This window comes from Ipomoea nil, unplaced genomic scaffold, assembly GCF_001879475.1.
Source record: "Ipomoea nil cultivar Tokyo-kokei standard unplaced genomic scaffold, Asagao_1.1 scaffold2792, whole genome shotgun sequence".
In the NCBI taxonomy this organism is placed as follows: domain Eukaryota; kingdom Viridiplantae; phylum Streptophyta; class Magnoliopsida; order Solanales; family Convolvulaceae; genus Ipomoea; species Ipomoea nil.
The window spans coordinates 2,946,995-2,968,072 of NW_017619220.1; the positions used below are offsets into that span (position 1 = coordinate 2,946,995).

General features: G+C 37.4%; 1 protein-coding gene across 1 annotated transcript; it reads left to right on the top strand.

Annotated features, from left to right (window-relative positions):
* The first annotated feature begins 6,305 nt into the window (after positions 1 to 6,305).
* On the top strand, positions 6,306 to 9,632 carry LOC109157813 (protein ALTERED XYLOGLUCAN 4-like). The gene is made up of 3 exons (XM_019305654.1): positions 6,306 to 6,358; positions 7,169 to 7,452; positions 8,871 to 9,632. Exons 2-3 carry the CDS (start codon positions 7,177 to 7,179, stop codon positions 9,630 to 9,632), a joined length of 1,038 nt encoding a protein of 345 aa, XP_019161199.1. The 5' UTR covers positions 6,306 to 6,358; positions 7,169 to 7,176.
* Positions 9,633 to 21,078: the final 11,446 nt, after the last annotated feature.

Genomic DNA, 21,078 nt, shown 5'->3' on the forward strand with positions numbered 1-21,078 from the left:
AAGTACATTATTTTTTTAATGAGGTATATTATTTTTGTACTGAAGGTACATTATAGTACCCTTAATATATTAAAACTGTACTTTCAAAAAATGTACCTTACGTACATATATAATGTAGGGGTGTAAACGAGTCGAGCCGAGCTCGAGCATGGGTATGCTCGAGCTCGAGCTCGTTAAATGCAGCTATGCTCGAGCTCGAGCTCGAGCTCGATCGAGCTCGTAACTGGATGCTCGAGCTCGAGCTCGGCAATTATCGAGCTGCTCGAGCTCGGCTCGAGCAGCTCGATTGTTCGAGCTCGAGCTCGAACTCGATCTTGAGCTTGATTTTGAGCTCGAATTCGAGCTCGAGATCAGGCTCGAGCTCGGGTTCAAATGCGTGCTCGATCTTAACCTTGAATTTGACGGTTTAACCTATTTGATTTAAAATTTAAACTGCTCTGTTTTATCCATACATAAATAATACAAACTTCAAATCAAAACACTCAAAATAATTTCGCAACGAAGTAAAAGATAGTGAAGACACAAGTCTGTTTGTTCAAACTTCAAAACATTCAAAATAAGTTTGCAAATCACAACAAAACACAAGTCAACAGTAGTAGTCCTTGATTCCTTGTACATATATATTTCGTCCCGGATATGTTCAAAACAATAGGGCTTTTAAGTTTTGACTTTTGAGTTTTAAATTTTAATTATTATTTTTATATATTTTAATTATATAATATTATATATTATATTGTATATTATACGGCTCGCGAGCCGGCTCGACGAGCCACGAGCCTAGAGTATCTAGGCTCGGCTCGTGCTCGTTTATTTGACGAGCCGCTCGAGCTCGGCTCGAGCTCGATTTTGACCGAGCTCGAGCCGAGCGTTGACCGAGCCGCTCACGAGCGGCTCGCGAGCGGCTCGGCTCATTTACACCCCTAATATAATGTACCCTTAGTATATTAAAAATGCACTTTTTATTTATGGTCCACACAATTGCGTGGACCATGGTCCATGTAATAATGGTTGCTTTGTTAGGGGTGTGTAAATTTCGGTAAATTTTCCAACTGATCAAACTGTCAAAGTTCGGTTAACCATTTTCTAATCAAACTTTTTCTTTTTGGTTAATGGTTAAAGGTTTTTTAAAATTTCAGTTAATTCAGTTCGAAACTGTCTGTTAACCGAACTATTATGTAAATCCCTATAAATGTGTAATGTTGTTATGATTTTGTTTTTTTGTTTTTTTTTTTATATATATATATTTTCTTATGGATTTATTATTATATATATTATTTTAATTGGATATATTATTATAGGTATTACTTTTAGGATTTAAAATTTTTGCTTAAAAAATTCGGTTAATTAGTTAACTGACCGATTAACCGAAAAAAAACTTCAATTTGGTTAATTCGATTAATGGTTAAAGTTTTAAAAAACTTTGGTTAGAATGATTCGGTTTTAAACACGCCTCCTTGCCGCTAATTAAGTCGCCAAGACTATAGACTCAATGTCGGGAAAGAGAGACGATGTGGATTCACCAGAGATTTGGCGATGAAAAAACCTCCAATTAATTAATTATAAGTGAATTACATCATCATATCTTATCTCAATTATATCCCAAATTTTTCTTTATACATTAATATATATTCATGTTTAATGAATTAAATTTGGACCTTCCATATCTCTTGTCTTCACACCATAAATTGTGAACACAATAAAATGATGGGTTATCTTACTTAGTTTTGTCTTACTAAAGAAAGAGGAACAAACATTGTGGGTTTGCGATATTAAAGCTTGAGGCTCTGTTTGGAAAACCTAGCTGAAAAGTTATAAGCTAGGAGCTGAAAGCTGAAAAGGAGCTGAAAGCTGAGAAGCTATAAGCTCGGAGCTGAAAACTGAAGAGCTGTTAAGCTAGCTGTTATGATTGAAAGTGTTTGGTAAAATTAGCTTTTTGATAAGCTGATAAATGTAAAAAGACTAAAAATGACATCTTCATAAAATTTAAATTAGTTTGTTTACATATTAAAATTTAACATTTTGTCTTTAAAAAAAAATTAACATTTTGAAATAAAACTATTAGCATAATCCTGATCTAGCATCTCATAATGAAGTAGCAATATTGTTGCAAATCTAATAAGAAGAAGAAGAAGAAGAATAAGAAGGCACAAGTGTCAAATAGGCTCATCTACTACTGCGAAATGCTCAATTCCCATCACGAACTAAATTAAGTGTCAAATAGGTCCATTTACCCGCTAAATTTGTTCAATTAACTTTTTTTACAGGTTACCTATTTATTAATTATTAAAAAAAATAATAAATAAATAAAATAATTAATTTTTTTTAAAAAAAAAGATAATAGCCGCCGGCTGTCCGGCGAGGACAACCGGTGACTATTATCTTTTTTATTTTAAAAATTATTTTATTTTATTTATTTATTTTCCAGACAGCCGGTGGCTATTATCTTTTTTTTTTTTTAATTAATTATTTTATTTATTTATTTTTAATAATTAATAAATAGGTAACCTGTTGGTAACCTGTAAAAAAAGTTAATTGAACAAATTTAGTTAGTAGATGGACCTATTTGACACTTAATTTAGTTCGTGGTGAAAATTGAGCATTTCGCAGTAGTAGATGGGCCTATTTGACACCTGTGCCTAATAATAATAATAATAATAATAATAATAATAATAATAATAATAATAATAATAATAATAATAATAATAATAATAATATTTGCCGTAAAAGTTGCGGATAAAGGGGAAGAAAAAAGGGTTTTAATTTGGGAAGGGTAAATTATGTCATTTCTTTAAAATAATAAGGATAAAGATAGAAAAAAAAGTTAGGAAGCTAGGAGCTTATTTTGAAACGCTACCTAAGATAGCGTTCCAAAATAAGCTCTTATTTTAAGCTAGGAGCTTATTTTGGGAACATTACCAAACAGAGCTTATAGCTTATGAGTAGCTTAAAATAAGATATAAGCTCCTAAATAAGCTGTGCCAAATAGAGCCAGAGTGGAGAGGGAAAGGTCAGGATCATCTTATTCCTTATCTTCATCATAGTACAATGATCTATATATATACAAGATACAATAAAGAGATATAATAATAGAGAATAATTACATCCATTGCTATCATTAATGTCCACCATAAATCTATTTACAACAGAATCAATAATTATCTTTATTTATCCAATTTCAAAACTAATCTTTTTAATTAACAAATTTACATCCTAAAAGTGCAAATAAATAATAAATATGAGTTAATTCTCAGAATGATCATTTACCAAATTTTATGCTCGATTTTCAATTGGGTCATAAATGGTCATTGACTATTGATCTTTACCAATTTTCATTCTCAACTTTAAATTTGATCATAAATGATCAATTTACTATTGATTTTGTTTCAAATTTGGTCATCCAGTTAAATATCCATTTTGTAAACATTAAATTTGAGATTAATAATGTAAAAATTAGTAAATGTCAATAGTCAATAACTAATTAATTAAGTGATTTATTTCTTTTTATTTGGTGAATTTGGACTTCAATATATGTTTTGGGCTTATTGAATATATACCTAGTAGAATATTTTTAATAAAAATTAGGAGGTCAAATTATGTTGTGCATCCGTGTGCACCATGCATGGTGCACACGTGCATGGTGCACACGGATGCAAAAACGACGTCGTTTTACTTAGATAAAAAAAAATACATTTTCGATTGTTGTTAGTTACGTAAACATATGTTCATAATTTTATAATTTCACATTCTGGATTTATAGTTATGAAATTATGGATGTGTAGTTATGCAATTCTGGATTTATAGTTATGAAGTTATGGGTGTGTAATTATGCATGCAATTCTGAATGTATAGTTAAGAAGTTATAATTTCACATTCTGAATGTATAGTTATGAAGTTATGGATGTGTAGTTATGCAATTCTTAATGTATAGTTATGGATGTGTAGTTATATATGCAATTCTTAATGTATAGTTATGAAGTTATGGATGTGTAGTTATGCATGCAATTCTGAATGTATAGTTATGAAGTTATAGATGTGTAGTTATGCAATTCTGGATTTATAGTTTATAAAGTTATGGATGTGTAGTTATGCAATTCTGAATGTATAGTTATAAAGTTATGGATGTATAGTTATGCAATTCTGGATTTATAATTATGAAGTTATGGATGTGTAGTTATGCAATTCTGAATTTATAGTTATGAAGTTATGTATGTGTAATTATGCAATTCTGGATTTATAATTATGAAGTTATGGATGTGTAGTTATGCAATTCTGAACATATATTATGAAATGGGCTTGGACCAATTAATTAATTCAATAGCACAAATGAAATTTAATTGAACTAATTAAATTAATTTAATTTATGTGATCCAATTAATTAAATTGGCTCAATCGTCAATCACAACATTGACTCAATAACGATTTTATCAGTCCATTAATCAGGTTTAAATTTTCTGTGTCTACACCTCTACTTAGCAATCATTTTCCTTGCAAACTCATACAATTACAGGGCGTTTGGTTGGAGGGATTTTAAATTCCCTTCCCACTTAATTCCCACCTAATTCCAAAGATCATTAAATTCCGTAGTTTGGTTGGAGGGAATTGCAATTCCATGGAATTGCAATTCCCCCATTTTCATGGAATTAAAATCCCATGTCCCCCTGGGATTTTAATTCCTGGGAAAAAAAGATAGTGAGGAGTCAAAATTACTCCTTACTTTTTTAACCTAAAATTAACGTCTAACAACAATAATGGACATTTTTGACTTTATACTACTTATTCCTTTTCAATTCCCATGTATACCAAACATTGGAATTAAAATTCCCAGTAATTCTATTCCTGTCAACCAAACACTGGAATTTAAATTCCCACTTTATTCCCAATAATTCAACTCCCATGGAATTACAATTCTTTTCCCACATAATTCCCCTCCTCCAACCAAACGCCCTGATAATCTTATTCCGTATTTATTAATATTTTGGGGGGTAGGGGACAAGGGCTCCATACCCACCCACGTACCTGTAGTGCCTTTGAATCCTTGGAATTAATATAATTAAAAGACCATATGTTGAACCACGGTCCACGTAATAACTATTGAGTATTAGGTAAGTGGGTAATATAATAATCACATGGAATAGGCATTGGGTAAGTGAGCAGCATACCTAACGCAAATTATGCTGTGCAACCGAATGCACCTTGCAAGGTGCATACGGTTGCAAAACGGCGCCGTTTTGGTTAAAAAAACGCGCGTCCCACTTAAAGAAGAAATCAGGTTCGATTCCCGGCAATAGCATTTTTATATATTCAGAAATTCATAACTATATATCCACAAATTCATAACTATATATCCACAGTGAATGAATGAAGTAAAAAATCCACAATGAATGAATGAATGAAGTAAAAATCCACAATGAATGAATGAAGTAAAAATCCACAATGAATGAATTAAATATCCACAATGAATGAACTAAATATCTACAATGATTGAACTAAATATCCACAATGATTGAACTAAATATCCACAATGAATGAACTAAATAACTATAAATTCATAACTATATATCCAGAAATTCATAACTATATATCCATCAATTCATAACTATATATCCACAGTGAATGAATGAAGTAAATATCTACAATGAATGAACTAAATATCCACAATGAATGAACTAAATATCCATAAATTCATAACTATATATCCACAAATTTATAAATATATATCCAGAAATTCATAACTATATATCCACAATAATGTTATTGCCGAGAATCGAACCTGAATTTTTTTTTTTAAAAGTGGGACGCGCGTTTTTAGTCAAAACGATATCGTTTTGCATCGTATGCACCATGCGCATGGTAATAATCACATGGAATAGGCATTGGGTAAGTGAGTAGCATACCTAATCAGTACGATCAGATGCAAGCACCAGGTCACTAGTTTGAGATATCATTCAATTCTTGTATAAGATATTTCGTAGTAATTAAGGACGAAGAATCAAATTAAACCTAATCTATGTTTCTTGTTTCCATTTCAGTACACAATAATTTAATTATGTAACCTCCAAAATGACCAACCCAATAGTGCATGAACACCTTGGTTTTTAGTCATCTTCTTCTTTCATTCTCCAGATCGAGCTGTGTGTGTTTGTGATGTCGAGCGAGACGGATGCATCGCCCACCAAAAAAGACCTCCACAATTGCCTCGCTAAGACCGAGAGGCTTATTGGGCTAGGAAGCACTGGTTTTCTATGGTTCTATTTTCTGTTTTTGTCTCTTATGTTCTCCTTTTACATCTTCTCTTCTTCAACACCGTTCAAATTCTTCGAGACTCCAGCAAATAGCTATCTTCGGTGGAAGCAATCTAGTGAGTAACTAATTACGTGATATGGTTTATTCAATTCCTATGTGCTATTTATAGTTCTGCATTTGTTGGGCGGAAGCTAGTAAAAGTCAAGTCTAGCACTGGATAGCCTTTTAAGCCCTTTATCGATCACCACCCAATAATCCTTAGTCATTGAGTGCTAGACTTAACTTTTATTGGGATTCGAACTCGTAATCTGACTCTGATACCACTTGTTAGGATGAAACGTTTATCATTATGCCAAAAGCCGACAATTATGCCATAGATCTGGGTTAGCCTTGCAAGGTGGGCTCGGGTCAAAATACATAATTTATTTATTGAATGTTCACAATTTACATATTGAATGCTCAAAATTTGAATTGAAAACATTCAGTATGTAAATTGTAAACATTCAATATGTAAATTGTGAACATTCAGTATGTAAATGTGGACATTCAGTATGTAAATTGTGAACATTTAGTATGTAAATTGTGAACATTCAATATGTAAATTTTGTATTTTGGACCCGGGCCCACCTTGCAAGGTTGACCCAGGTTCACAAAAAAATTGCATCCAAAAGCTATAGCAAGTAGTAGAAACGTTGAGTGCCTGACGTGACCCAACGCTTAGTCTCAACGGTCAGCACACTAAGTGGTAAGGGACTAGCCAAATGGTTTGCTCCATTCACACGGGTAGAGATTGAATCCCCAACCTCATGCTTAAGGGACGAGGTGCTAAACCACCACGCCAACCATATTGGTTACACTGCATTATTCTATCTTAATACTTTAGTATTTGTGATTGTATGTTAAATTGTTACATGCATACACACAGATAATGAAATGTGCGACTTGTTTGATGGTCGTTGGGTTCCCGACAAGGACGGCCCTCTATATTCAAATTTTAGCTGTCCAACCATCCCTTTCTCTGTTAATTGCTTACTTCATGGAAGGGACAATAGAGATTTTCTTTACTGGAGATGGAAACCAGAACGATGTCAGCTTTCTCGATTTGACTCCAAAGCCTTTCTATCCATTGTTCAAGGAAAGACAATGGCTTTTATTGGTGATTCACTTGCTCGGAATCAAATGGAATCGCTTCTTTGCCTTTTGTCTATGGTCAGCTCCTAACTCTTTGATCTTTGATAAATATAAAGGTGTGTTTGGTTCATAGGTTTAGACACAAGGAATTGGAATGAATTATAGACATCGTTTGATTGACAATTTTTTAAAACATAAGTATAAGATTTGATTGCTCCTGTAATTACAAAACACATTATTTAATTTAAATCACGTATCACTCAATTAATTTAGCCGTATCCCTCTTTATTTCATCACCTATTCACTTCATTGACTTCGGCTCTGTTTTACATACTTAGCTGAAAGCTAAAAAACTAGTAGTTAATAAGCTAAATGATTGAAATTAAGCTCTTGAATAATATGATAAGTGTAAAAAGACATAAAAGATTTTTTTTTTTTATAAATTTATAAATTCAAATTTAAATAATGATATATATTGCAATTTAAAGTCTAAATATATATTACATTTATATATGATCTAACATCGCATTAAGGTGTTTGGTAAAATTAGTTGTGCATTCTTCTGGTAAAGAACCGAGAGGAGAAGAGTTTTTTTTTTTAAAAAATATATTAGATATTAGGAAAAAATAAATAAATATTAGGAAAAAATGAATATTAGGGTTTTGATTTAAAAAGAGGTAAATTGTGTCATTTTTGTAAATCAATAAGGATAAAAGGGAAGAAAATGTTAAATGCCTATAGCTTATTTTGAAATAATGCTACTTGGTGGAGCGTTATAATAAGCTATTATTTTAAACTTTTCAGGTTTCACCAAACAGAGCTATATCTTATTTGTAGCTTAAAATAAGTTATAAGCTCGAAAAAAAAAAAAAAAAACTACCAAACAGAGTCTTCCTCACTGCATTGCCTACACATTTAATCGCTACTCTTAAGATCAATTGCTTTGATTTTTTTATAACATTTATTCCAATTATAGGGTCATATATAGTCAAAAATCAATATTGATAATCAATCTAATTCCACTCTACTACCAAATAAGCAAAATACTTTCACTAAAGCTTATTCTAATTATTGCCAAGTACTCTGCATTTGATTTCCATTTCGATTCAATTCCCATGTTCAAACCAAACACACCATAAGAGTTAATATCATATGAGATCCTCCGAATACTGTCACAATTAATCTTAAATTTTAAATTTAACTAACTGTAATTTTTCAACTTTTAAGTTAACTACTCATCCTTCAACTTTCAAATGTTAACCAGCGGTGACCCTAAACTTTTCCTTGCTTAAACAAAGGGAAGGATCGGGACTGGTTAAAATTTAAAAGTTGAATAACAATGAGTGATTAACTTGAATATTGAAGAACGACAGATTATTGTTAAATTAAAAGTTTAGAACTAAATGTTGTGATGTCATCATACTCTGACGACCCCTACTCATAAATATAATATAATCCTTCTACTCTAATCTTTGAGATTGAATGTTACGTTGCAGGAAGAAGCTCCGAGGAATGTATACAAGGATGCTGAGGACAAATTCAAAACATGGCATTTTCCCCATCACAACTTCACTCTCATGGCCCTCCGCTCAAACTTCCTTGTCCACGCCACCGAGAGAGTGGTTAACGGCTCGTTTACAGGCGGTTTTAACTTGCATCTAGACAAACTAGATGGCAACTGGACCAAAAACATATCCATTATCGACCATGCCATCATCTCCGGTGCGCAATGGTTCCGCAAACCAAACTACCTATACGAGGGTGGCAATCTTATTGGTTGTGCATTTTGCGGCGACCCAAACGTGAGAGACTTTGGGGCAAGCTTCGCCATCCGGAGAGCATTCGAGGCCGCCTTTAATTACATCAATGAAGAGCGCAAGGGCGTTGTGGTGTTCCTAAGGACAATTTCTTCGTCTCACTTCGAGCACGGGACGTGGAAAAGTGGAGGGTTTTGTAATAGAACAAGAGGGTTGAGTAGGGAAGAGGTGGATGATGGAGGAGGTGATTGGGATTATAGGAATATTCAAGTAGAGGAAATTGAAAGAGCTAAAGGATATGGGGAGAGTAGAGGGAATAAGTTCAAGGTGATAGATGTGACCAGAGCTATGTTGATGAGGCCAGATGGTCACCCAGGGGGAGGAATATGGGAAGAAGTAGGGATAAAAGGCTACAATGACTGCCTGCATTGGTGCATACCAGGACCTATTGACACTTGGAATGAGCTTTTGTTGCAGATGCTTTACAAGACAAGTACGTAACCTTAGCTTTCTCAATCCAGAATTGTAAACATATATAATAATGTTTCTTCATGTGATGAGAATTGAAGTTTACAGATTACCATTATTGTGGTTATGTTTTTTGTCTTGTAATCATGCCTAGCTGTTGGCATAGTTTCCCTTTCCCAATTCAAGGTCCAAGAAATGAACCGAGAATTTATAGAAGGTTTTGTTGGGTAATATGGTTGAAAAATTCCAAAAATATTAATCCTACTAAAAGATTAATATTATATGGAAAAACAGAAAATATGGGAAGGAAAATGTTGAGTGTTTGGATATAGGTTTAGCACGAGTTCGAACACAAAGTTCTTTTTCTCAAAACCTTATTTGCTACCTCCCACAAGTGCTAGGAGCGTTGTAGCCTAGATTTCCCAGGATAAAACGTGCTACGATTCCTTGTTTAAGCACTTAAACAAGGAACCCGGCAAACAAAGCAAAGCAGTGAACACTAGTTGGTAAAGAAGAGAGTAGAAGCAGAGTTTTGAGAAGCTGAAAGCTACTGGAAATTCTTTCGTTTCTGTGCTGTGTAAAGATGCTACTGCTCTACCTCTCTTTATATAGGGATGTTGGAGTGCTAGCATTCAACATGGCCATTAAATTGGTATTAAAACCAATTGTGTAACACCTGTAACAGCCACCCACTAAGTAGGATTAAACTCAGAATTTAAAATTGGAATTAAAACAGTATTAATTCCGTAACAGATGAGTTTAATCTGTTGTACAGGCCGAACTTTCGGGTTTCAGACCGTTGCAACTTTCGGGTTTCAGACCGTTGGGGTGCAGATTCACACGAGAGCACACGGACCAGGCAGCACGAGAGTACATCTCTCGTGCGCACTGTGGTGCAACCATAACTTATGCCCGGAGTACATCTCTCGGACCAGGCAGCACGAGAGTACATCTCTCGTGCGCACTGTGGTGCAACCATAACTTATGCCCGGAGTACATCTCTCGTGCGCCAACCATAACTTATATGCCCGGCCAATTTCTGGATTTCAGACCGTTGGGGTGCAGGTTCACACGAGAGCACACGGACCAGGCAGTACGAGAGTACATCTCTCGTGCGCGGGTTTCAGACCGTTGCAACTTTCGGGTTTCAGACCGTTGGGGTGCAGGTTCACACGAGAGCACACGGACCAGGCAGCACGAGAGATGTGCCGTTGGGGTGCAGGTTCACACGAGAGCACACGGACCAGGCAGCACGAGAGATGGCACTGTGGTGCAACCATAACTTATGCCCGGAGTACATCCTCTCGTGCGCCAACCATAACTTATGCCCGGAGTACATCCTCTAGTTGGATTTTGATTTGCACCACACCCCCCCCCCCTCCCCGCGAGAGAACCTCTATGCTATACAATTCTACAAGCTTCAAAAGAGCTCATGTATATAAGGGGGGCAAATCTTGTTTCCAAACCAATGTGGGACAAAGTCCCCTATTTTCCCTTCATTTCCCAACTCAAATGGGTCTACTTTGAGAATCAATATCTCATTCACCCATTATCCGTTTTGAGCGTACAATATATCAATCTCTTCGTCTCACTACGAAGAACCCGAATCCACTTTGACCCGACCCAAATCGGAAGTGGACCCCACTGATAATTGTACCACAAAATAGCCACTTAATATGCCATTTTATGCCATTTTAAGCTAATTTTTCCAACAATCCCCCACATGAATGAAAATTGATTTTCGGGGTAGTTTTAAAACGGAAACAACTGTGTTCAACGGTCGATCCCTGCATAGGATAGGTAGGGTCACACCCTTTGAACCTTCCCTCGTGAAGATACATTTACTCTACTGACTGTACGGTAGAACGCGATGTCTTTGAACCAACTGCCGTTTGTGTAGACGATGACATATCTCACACAGGAACCTCCCAACCATGCTTTGTTCTCATGATTGTGCCCATTTTTGTCGTGGGTCACCATTCCTGGTTCTGCAAGAGTTTGTGAAGAATTGTGCCCGTCAATTCTCCTTTGAAGCGACCCTCACTTCTCTCTCACATGGGTGATTCTTTCCCGAGTATCCCGCATACTCACATATGTCAACTGACATTCGAATCACTAAAGCATTTAACATGCTAACCTTGTGCGGGAGCCACTGTTTCTAACGAGGAGTGGTAGGGAATCCGAGACCCCCACAGTTACACGCTCCGTTCCATAATTTAGTTGTCCCATTGAACCTAGGTGCCAGCTAGGTTGGGTGTCCACTATAGAACTTATACCAAGGGCTTTAGACCCATTCCTCGTCTCAACTTCTCCACAGCTACTCTACATAACCCTTTGGTTAGCGGATCCGCTATATTGTCTATTGACTTTACGTAGTCAATCGAGACAACACCAGTTGTGAGAAGTTGTCTAATGGTATTATGTCTACGACGCACATGTCTAGACTTACCATTATACATATGATTCTGTACTCGTCCAATTGCAGCTTGACTATCGTAATGCACACACATTGGAGGTACAGGTCTTTCCCAATTAGGAATATCCTCTAAAAAATCGCGTAGCCATTCAACCTCTTCGCAACATTTGTCCAAGGCTATCAGCTCAGATTCCATCGTGGATCTAGCTATCACGGTCTGTTTAGAGGATTTCCATGCAACGGCTGCACCGGCTAGTGTAAACACATAGCCACTCGTGGACTTGGAGTCCTTAATATCGGATATCAAGCTAGCGTCGCTATACCCTTCAAGTACAGCAGGATATCTCCCATAGTGCAGTCCAAGGTCTCGAGTATACTCAAGTATCTCAGAACCTTCACTATTGCCGTCCAGTGCATGGCACCGGGGTTACTTGTATATCTACTAAGTTTACTAACCGCAAAGGCAATATCCGGCCTAGTACAGCTCATTAGATACATCAAACTACCAATAACCCGAGCATATTCTACTTGAGAAATACACTCCCCGTGGTTCTTGGTTAGATGAACGCTTAGATCTAATGGCGTCCTAGTCCCTTGATGATTATCCTTGTTAAATTTTCCAAGGATTTTATCAATATAATGTGATTGGCTTAACACCAGACCATCAGGTCTTCTAATGATTCTAATCCCGAGGATTAAATCAGCCAAACCCATATCCTTCATGTCAAATCTCGCATTTAACATGTTTTTGGTAGACTTGATCATTCGATCGTTACTACCAACGATGAACATGTCATCTACGTATAAACAAAGAATGACATAACCGTCTATCATTTCTTTAACGTAGACACATTTGTCACTTTCGTTTATTTTAAACCCATTAGTCAACATCGCATGGTCAAACTTCTCGTGTCATTGCTTAGGCGCTTGTTTTAAACCATATAGTGATTTAACCAACTTACACACTTTCCTTTCTTGGCCCGGAACCACGAACCCTTCGGGTTGTTCCATATAGATTTCCTCATCTAGTTCGCCATTTCGGAAAGCGGTTTTAACGTCCATTTGATGAACTTCCAAATTCCGCAGCGCGGCTATAGCAAGTATCATTCTAATGGAGTTTATTCTCGTCACGGGAGAATACGTGTCGAAGTAATCAAGGCCCTCGCGTTGCCTGTAACCCTTGATTACAAGCCTAGCCTTATACTTCTCGATGGAACCATCGGGTTTCATCTTCCTTTTCAAGACCCACTTGGATCCTAAGGGTTTACTACCCGGAGGAAGATCAACAAGTTCCCAAGTGTGATTCTGTAAAATAGAATCCACTTCACTTTTAATAGCCTCTTTCCACATTGGTCCTTCTGTAGAGGTCACGGCTTCTCCGTACGTTCGAGACTCATTTTCTATCAAACAAGATAGAAAATCGGGTTCATTTTCTAATAAACAAGTTAGAGTACTCGAATCGTACTCCAACAAGTAAGTTTGAAAATCAGGACCAAATGATTTTCCAACTCTCGCCCGCTTACTGCGTCTCGGCTCGAGCTCGGGTTCTCTCTCAGATTCCCCACTAGCATTATCCATAGCTTCGTCAAACGTTCGTTTTGACGTACTCGGTCCCTCGTTGGACCTACAAGGAAATACATTTTCAAAGAAAGATGCATTCCTTGATTCTATTATCGTGTTCTCGTGTACGTCCGGATTATGGGACTCGTGTACTAAGAACCGATAAGCACTACTATTATGTGCATAGCCAATAAAGATACAGTCCACCGTCTTAGGACCTATCTTTACTTTCTTAGGTGTTGGCACCAAAACTTTGGCAAGACACCCCCACACTTTCAGGTACTGGTAGGAAGGTTTCCTACCATTCCACAGCTCATAAGGAGTCTTATCAAGCTTCTTGTGGGGTACCTTATTTAAAAGGTAATTACTTGTCAAAATAGCCTCACCCCACGCGTCTTGAGGTAGGCCCGTACTTATAAGCATCGCATTCATCATATCTTTCAATGTACGATTCTTTCGTTCGGCAACACCGTTTGATTGAGGTGAGTAAGGTGCAGTACGCTCGTGTATTATACCTACACTCGCACAGAAGTCACCAATAGGTGCTTCGTACTCACCACCTCGATCGCTTCTAACTTTCTTAATCTTACAATTAAGTTGGTTTTCAACTTCATTCTTATAAAGAATGAATTTTTCCAAGGCTTCGTCTTTGCTTTTAAGCAAATACACATAGCAATAACGTGTGCTATCGTCGATAAACGTGATAAAATATTTATTACCACCTCTCGTTTGTATCGATCTAAAATCGCACAAATCACTATGGATTAATTCTAGTGGTTCAATTTCCCTTTCAACCGATTTGAAAGGTACTTTCGTTAATTTTGCCTCAACACAAATTTCACATTTGTTATTTGTGTTAATTTGAAAATTAGGAATATAGTCCATGTTAATTAATCTACGTATAGAATTATAATTAACGTGACCTAGTCTACCATGCCACAAATTGGAAGACTCAAGCAAGTAAACGGAATTAACTTTGCTCTTATTCATGATAATAGGCATTACATTGAGCTTAAAAAGCCCATCAGTTACATAACCTTTGCCTACAAACATTCCTAACTTAGACAAAACAACCTTGTCTGACTCGAACACCATGCGAAAGCCATGCTTGTTCAACAGTGAGCCAGACACCAGATTCTTCCTCAGCTCTGGAACATACAGCACGTTGTGCAACGTCAGTTCCTTCCCGGAAGTCATCTTCAGAACCACCTTGCCCACGCCTTCCACAACAGACTGAACAGAGTTTCCCATCCAAACCTTCTCGCCCTCAACGGTCTCAAAGGTGTTGAACATTTCTCGGTTGCAACATAAGTGCCTTGTTGCACCACTGTCGATGAACCACTCTCGTGGGTTAGAGTCCACGAGGTTCACCTCGGTCACCATAGCCGAAAGGCTAATCTCGACCTCCTTCTAATTGCTTTCCTCAACCATGTTGGCTTCAGAACTCTTGTTCTTCTTCTTTGGATCTTTGCACTCAGAGGACTTGTGGCCAGTCTTGCCACAATTGAAGCATTTTCCATGAAATTTCTTCTTGGTGATGCCTCCTTTCGGACCTAGCTTTTGCTTGTCCTTCTTGTTCTTCTTGGAGCCTTTAGCATGCTCCACAACATTGGCTTTAGCGCCAACAGTGACGGAATTTCTTCCATCATTCGTCCTGTTCCTCTCCTCAATTCGGAGTCGCTGGATCAGGTCCTCCAGGTTCATTTCCTTTCGCTTATGCTTAAGGTAATTCTTTAAGTCCTTCCACCCTGGAGGCAGCAAGTGGATAACATATCCCACTAGGAAGGCTTCACTCAACGTCATGCCTTCGTCACGGATTTCATCAAAGATTAGTTGTAAATCTTCAACCTGACTTAGCACGATTTTGGAATCAACCATTTTGAAGTCAAGGAATCGGCCAACCACAAATTTCTTTGCACCGGCATCCTCACTTCGGTATTTATGATCCAAGGCTTCCCACAGTGCTTTCGTTGTGCCAATCTTGCAATATACATCGTATAAAGCCTCACATAATTCGTTCAGGATGTAGTTTCGGCATAGGAAGTCCGAATCCTTCCAATAGCCAACTGCCATCACGGATTGGGCATCCTGTTCCCTTAGATCGGGAACCTTCTCGGTCAAAAATCTTGCCAAGCCGAGAGTTGCTAGGTAGAACAACATCTTTTGTTGCCACCTTTTGAAATTCGATCCAATACTGGTGAATTTCTCCGGTTTTTCGGCCGAACCACTCGGTACCGTAGGTACCCGAGTCATGGGAATATATCCCTCAGTGCTCCCACCATCTTGTGAACCAACGTTCACTGGTGTAGCTTGGGAATTAGCAACATTATTGCCATTCCCACCATTGTTGTTCTCAACAACATTCTCCTCCCCGAGAGCTGGCAAAACTGGATTCTCCATTTCTTCTAGGAAATTAGAGATAAACAACCAACGGGAAACGAAAATAAGGTTTTAAGATTGTTGGGTAATATGGTTGAAAAATCCCAAAAATAATAATCCTACGAAAAGATTAATATTATATGGGAAAACAGAAAATCTGGGAAGGAAAAGGTTGAGTGTTTGGATATAGGTTTAGCACGAGTTCGAACACAAAGTTCTTTTCCTTAAAACCTTATTTGCTACCTCCCACAAGTGCTAGGAGCGTTGTAGCCTAGGTTTCCCAGGATAAACGTGCTACGATTCCTTGTTTAAGCACCTAAACAAGGAACCCGGCAAACAAAGCAAAGCAGTGAACACTAGTTGGTAAAGAAGAGAGTAGAAGCAGAGTTTTGAGAAGCTGAAAGCTACTGGAAATTCTTTCGTTTCTGTGCTGTGTAAAGATGCTACTGCTCTACCTCTCTTTATATAGGGATGTTGGAGTGCTAGCATTCAACATGGCCATTAAATTGGTATTAAAACCAATTGTGTAACACCTGTAACAGCCACCCACTAAGTAGGATTAAACTCAGAATTTAAAATTGGAATTAAAACAGTATTAATTCCGTAACAGATGAGTTTAATCTGTTGTACAGGCCGAACTTTCGGGTTTCAGACCGTTGGGGTGCAGGTTCACACGAGAGCAACCGGACCAGGCAGCACAAGAGTACAGTACTCTCGTGGTCACAGATGCACGAGAGTTGTGCTCTCGGTGCACCACAACCTCTCTTGCTCCTCTGTAGCACGAGAGTAGGTGCTCTCAGTTCGGCCTCTCGTGCGCACTGTGGTGCAACCCGAGAATGCACTACTCTCGTGGTCACAGATTCACGAGAGTTGTGCTCTCGGTGCACCACAACCTCTCTTGCTCCTCTGTAGCACGAGAGTAGGTGCTCTCGGTTCGGTTCCGGCCGAACCAAGTGACTATACCAGTTGGAAAATGATACCAAAGTTTGGCATATGCCTGCAAGGTGCGGTGCACGCGAGCTTGAATCAAGCCTTTTCGATCTCCTCTAGTTGGATTTTGATTTGCACCCCCCCTCCCCCCGCGCAAGAGAGCCTCTATGCTATACAATTCTACAAGTTTCAAAAGAGCTCATGTATATAAGGGGGGCAAATCTTGTTTCCAAACCAATGTGGGACAAAGTCCCCTATTTTCCCTTCATTTCCCAACTCAAATGGGTCTACTTTGAGAATCAATATCTCATTCACCCATTATCCGTTTTGAGCGTACAATATATCAATCTCTTCGTCTCACTATGAAGAACCCAAATCCACTTTGACTCGACCCAAATCGGAAGTGGACCCCACTGATAATTGTACCACAAATTAGCCACTTAATATGCCATTTTAAGCTAATTTTTCCAACAGGTTTGAATAAAGAATAGCAATGAAAATCTATAACCAACATGGTTGGCGTGGTAGTTCAGCACCTCGTCCCTTAATCATGAGGTTGGGGTTCGATCCCCTTGTCAGGATTAGGGTTAACACCTGTTTTTGGTTGCTCGACTATTAGAATTTCACTACTTTAGTCTTCTAATTCTAAACTTGTTCAATTTGATACTCGACTATGTAATTTTTATCTAAAATAGTCATTTCTCCAAACCAAAATATTCCTAATTAGGACGATTTTGGTTAACAATTGCATAATTGGGGATAAAATTGAGCAAATTTATAAATCGAAAACCAAAGTGATGAAATCTTAATAGTCGAAGGACCAAAATGGGTATTAACTATAGTCCATGATCATGCAATGTAAATAAAGTGCAGAAAAACAAGTACGGGAGACACGAGATTGTTAAGTTGTTGTGGTGCAAGCCACAAGCTCAAATAGATCAATTACTAACATGCTTCAATACAATGACACAAAACATTTATACAATAAGATTATCGCCCGGTATCCATTGAAGCTGCTTAGAAGTACTACTTGAAATTGATGAGCACGAGTCTCTCGTGCCATAGGATCACTCCTGTCTTGATAGCAATGCAACTCTCTTTGCTTTAGACTCGTGTTTGAACTATAGAAAGTACATTATTTTCAAGATTGTATTAACTATAAGAAAGTACATCATTGCTTTAGACGTTGAAAGTGAATTGTTATGCCACTATTGCAGTGGTCTTTTCATCCTTTTCTTCTTCATCTCTTGTTTTCATATCACACTCATAGACTTTTAGGTTATTGAAAAGGTTCGTTGTTTGAAGTATCCTGAGATCCCTGTGATTAATTTCTTCATTATTGGAAATTTGGCTATTTCCGTCCAACGGAAATTGAATGGAAAATGGGGTTCATTGACCATTCACACTGCCAAACTAAGAATCAAGTTATTGACAATTCAAATATTGGATTGTCTAAAGTACATAACGAGTTGAAGAAAATAAAAATATTTCTCTCTCTTTTTAACATTTTTTGTTCCAATCCCAAAAATTAAATAGCTTTGATGAAGCATAACACATCCAGTGAGCTAGCCAAGTGACCTCTCTCATTTCTCTGTTGCTTGCTGCTGTTATAAGCTTTGAGGAATTAGGGGCTTATTAGTCTTTTTACCCTAAGAGTTAGTTATAACGGTTTTTTGCTTTCATCTTGTTCCCCTCTCTCTGTATAAAGCAGATGGCTTGCCTCCGTGTAAAGTGAGTTTTTTTCATCACACTGAATAATATTTTGGCTTTCTTTCCTACACCATAATGAAGCTCTCAAACCCTAGCATTCATGCATCACTGGTTTGATCATGGTATCAGAGCAGAGAAGGAGCTACGCTGCTGTAACAATGGCGCAGAATATAGCAGGAGGAGATGATCGTGGTAATCAGCCAGCCGGATCATTGAATCCAAACCAGTTGAATCAACACAGTGTTGAATTCGACGATCCCTACTATCTACACATCACAGAAAATCCAAACACAGTTCTAGTTTCTCCAATTTTGAGTGAAACTAATTATCCTTCGTGGAATCGAGCTATGAAAATGGCGTTAGAAGTGAAAAATAAGTATGACTTTGTCAGTGGAGCCATTCCAAGTCCGAATGAGAGAGGTCACTTGGCTAGCTCACTGGATGTGTTATGCTTCATCAAGCTTCTACTTCTTCCACAATTATTCGAAGTAAATATCATGTTTTTCTAATTTTAGAGGAGATGACGTACGAAGAGGCCAGGCTTTACAAATCATATTTATGCTGCTCTGGACGATGTAGAACTCCTCCAAAAAGGGAGCTACTTTCTCACTGAGCTCTTCGAAGCGATTGAGAGGTCTAAGGTTCTAATTCTTATAATCTCGAAAACTTATGCCTCCTTCAGTTAGTGTCTAGACGAGCTCGAGAAGATTTTAGAATGTAAGGAGAAGTTAAGCCAGGTGGTTCTTCCCATATTTTACTGGTTTAACTTCTCCTTACATTCCAAAATGTTCACGAGATCGTCTAGAAACCAACTGGAGTAGGCATAAATTTTCGAGATGATAAGAATAAAAATCCTAGGCCTCTAATCTCAATCGCCTCCCTTTGTGGAGCTCTACATCTTCCTTAAATGTGTAAACACTAGAGCAACATATATACAGATGATTTGTAAAGCCTAGCGTGTCATCTCCTCTAAAATTACGTACCATCATTGCCCTCCTTCTTCTTCCAGCTTCTTGACATAGGCCAGGCCTGCAACACCATTACCAAATTCCTCGCCGGCGCCTGCAAAGTCCCTACGACGGGCGGAAGCCGGGCCCTGAAGATATTTGAGGACGGCGGCGAGATAGACGGGAGCACCGGCTCCAACATGCTTGGCGTATAGTATTTGCCTGCCGGCCTTGAGAAAACGACCGACGGGGAACTGGAGTCCGGCTTTGCTGCTACGGGACAGAGTGTTGGAAATTTATATAGTAATGGAGATTAATGTTTCATATGAACTACCATGAAAGCTTAAATAATATTTGGAGTTGTGGAGTTGTAAATATTATTTTAGTTTGGTAGAAAGTTAATTAAAATACAGGGAGAATTTTATCGTGGAAGTTTACGGAGGATGCATGTTTGCCAAATTAATTTCCGCTGATTGAACTTTGAATTTACATTTCAAGTTCAAAATTACACTTAACATGCGTTGGAATATGTACTTGTATGCTTGAGATTATTAATGCATGTTTGCCGAATTAATTTCGGCTGATGAACTTTGAATTTGCATTTCAAGTTCGAAATTACACTTAACATCTGTTGGAATATGTAGTTGTATGCTTGAGATTATTAAACTACATATATCTATATTATTTACATTTATTCTTTGCATGTTTTCATGCGTAAGAAATATATATATATATATATATATATATATATATATATATATATATATATATATATATATATATATATATATATATATATGTATATAATTTTGCATCGACTCAAAATAAATTTAATTATTTCTCCAGATATATCATTCAGGATATATCTTATCTTATGAAAGTTGAGTTTTAAATTACAGCAACTTCCCTGTAACTTCTCTAAATAGATATATTTTGTATCTATAAATATTTTGGAGAAACATCTGAAAGGAACCGGCAATAGAATTGCATAAAACTGAGATATTTCACAGTTCTCCAATTCTACAGGAAATTCTTAAACAAAGCAACTTTAGAGTTTCATTCATCTTCTTGTATCCCATAAGATTAAATCTTGAATCTTGTTGCTTTATATGAGGGAGATTTAAAGCTTATAGGAAAGTGATTACACGCCTGAAGATTTCATCTCCTCACTTCCCTATTATTAGCCACTCACATTATCCTAGATATCTAACAATCTATAAGCTTTAAATTCTGGTTTCTGAGGGAAAGATGAATTCTAGATTTTTCGACTTTGCAACAAACATTCCAAAGTTGGAACTGTTTGAAGGCGTGGGCTTTCGTAGATGGCAGAAGAAGATGAAGTTTCTCCTTGTGGCTCTAAATGTGGCATACATGCTAAGTACCCCAAGGCCAGAGGAACAAGAGGATGAGACTCTCGAGGCTACCCGCCGGCGACTCAAATGGGAAAATGATGACCTTGCCTGCCGCGGTCATATTCTGAACGGTATGTCTGACACCCTCTTTGATGTTTATCAGTATAAGGAGTCTTCTAAGGACC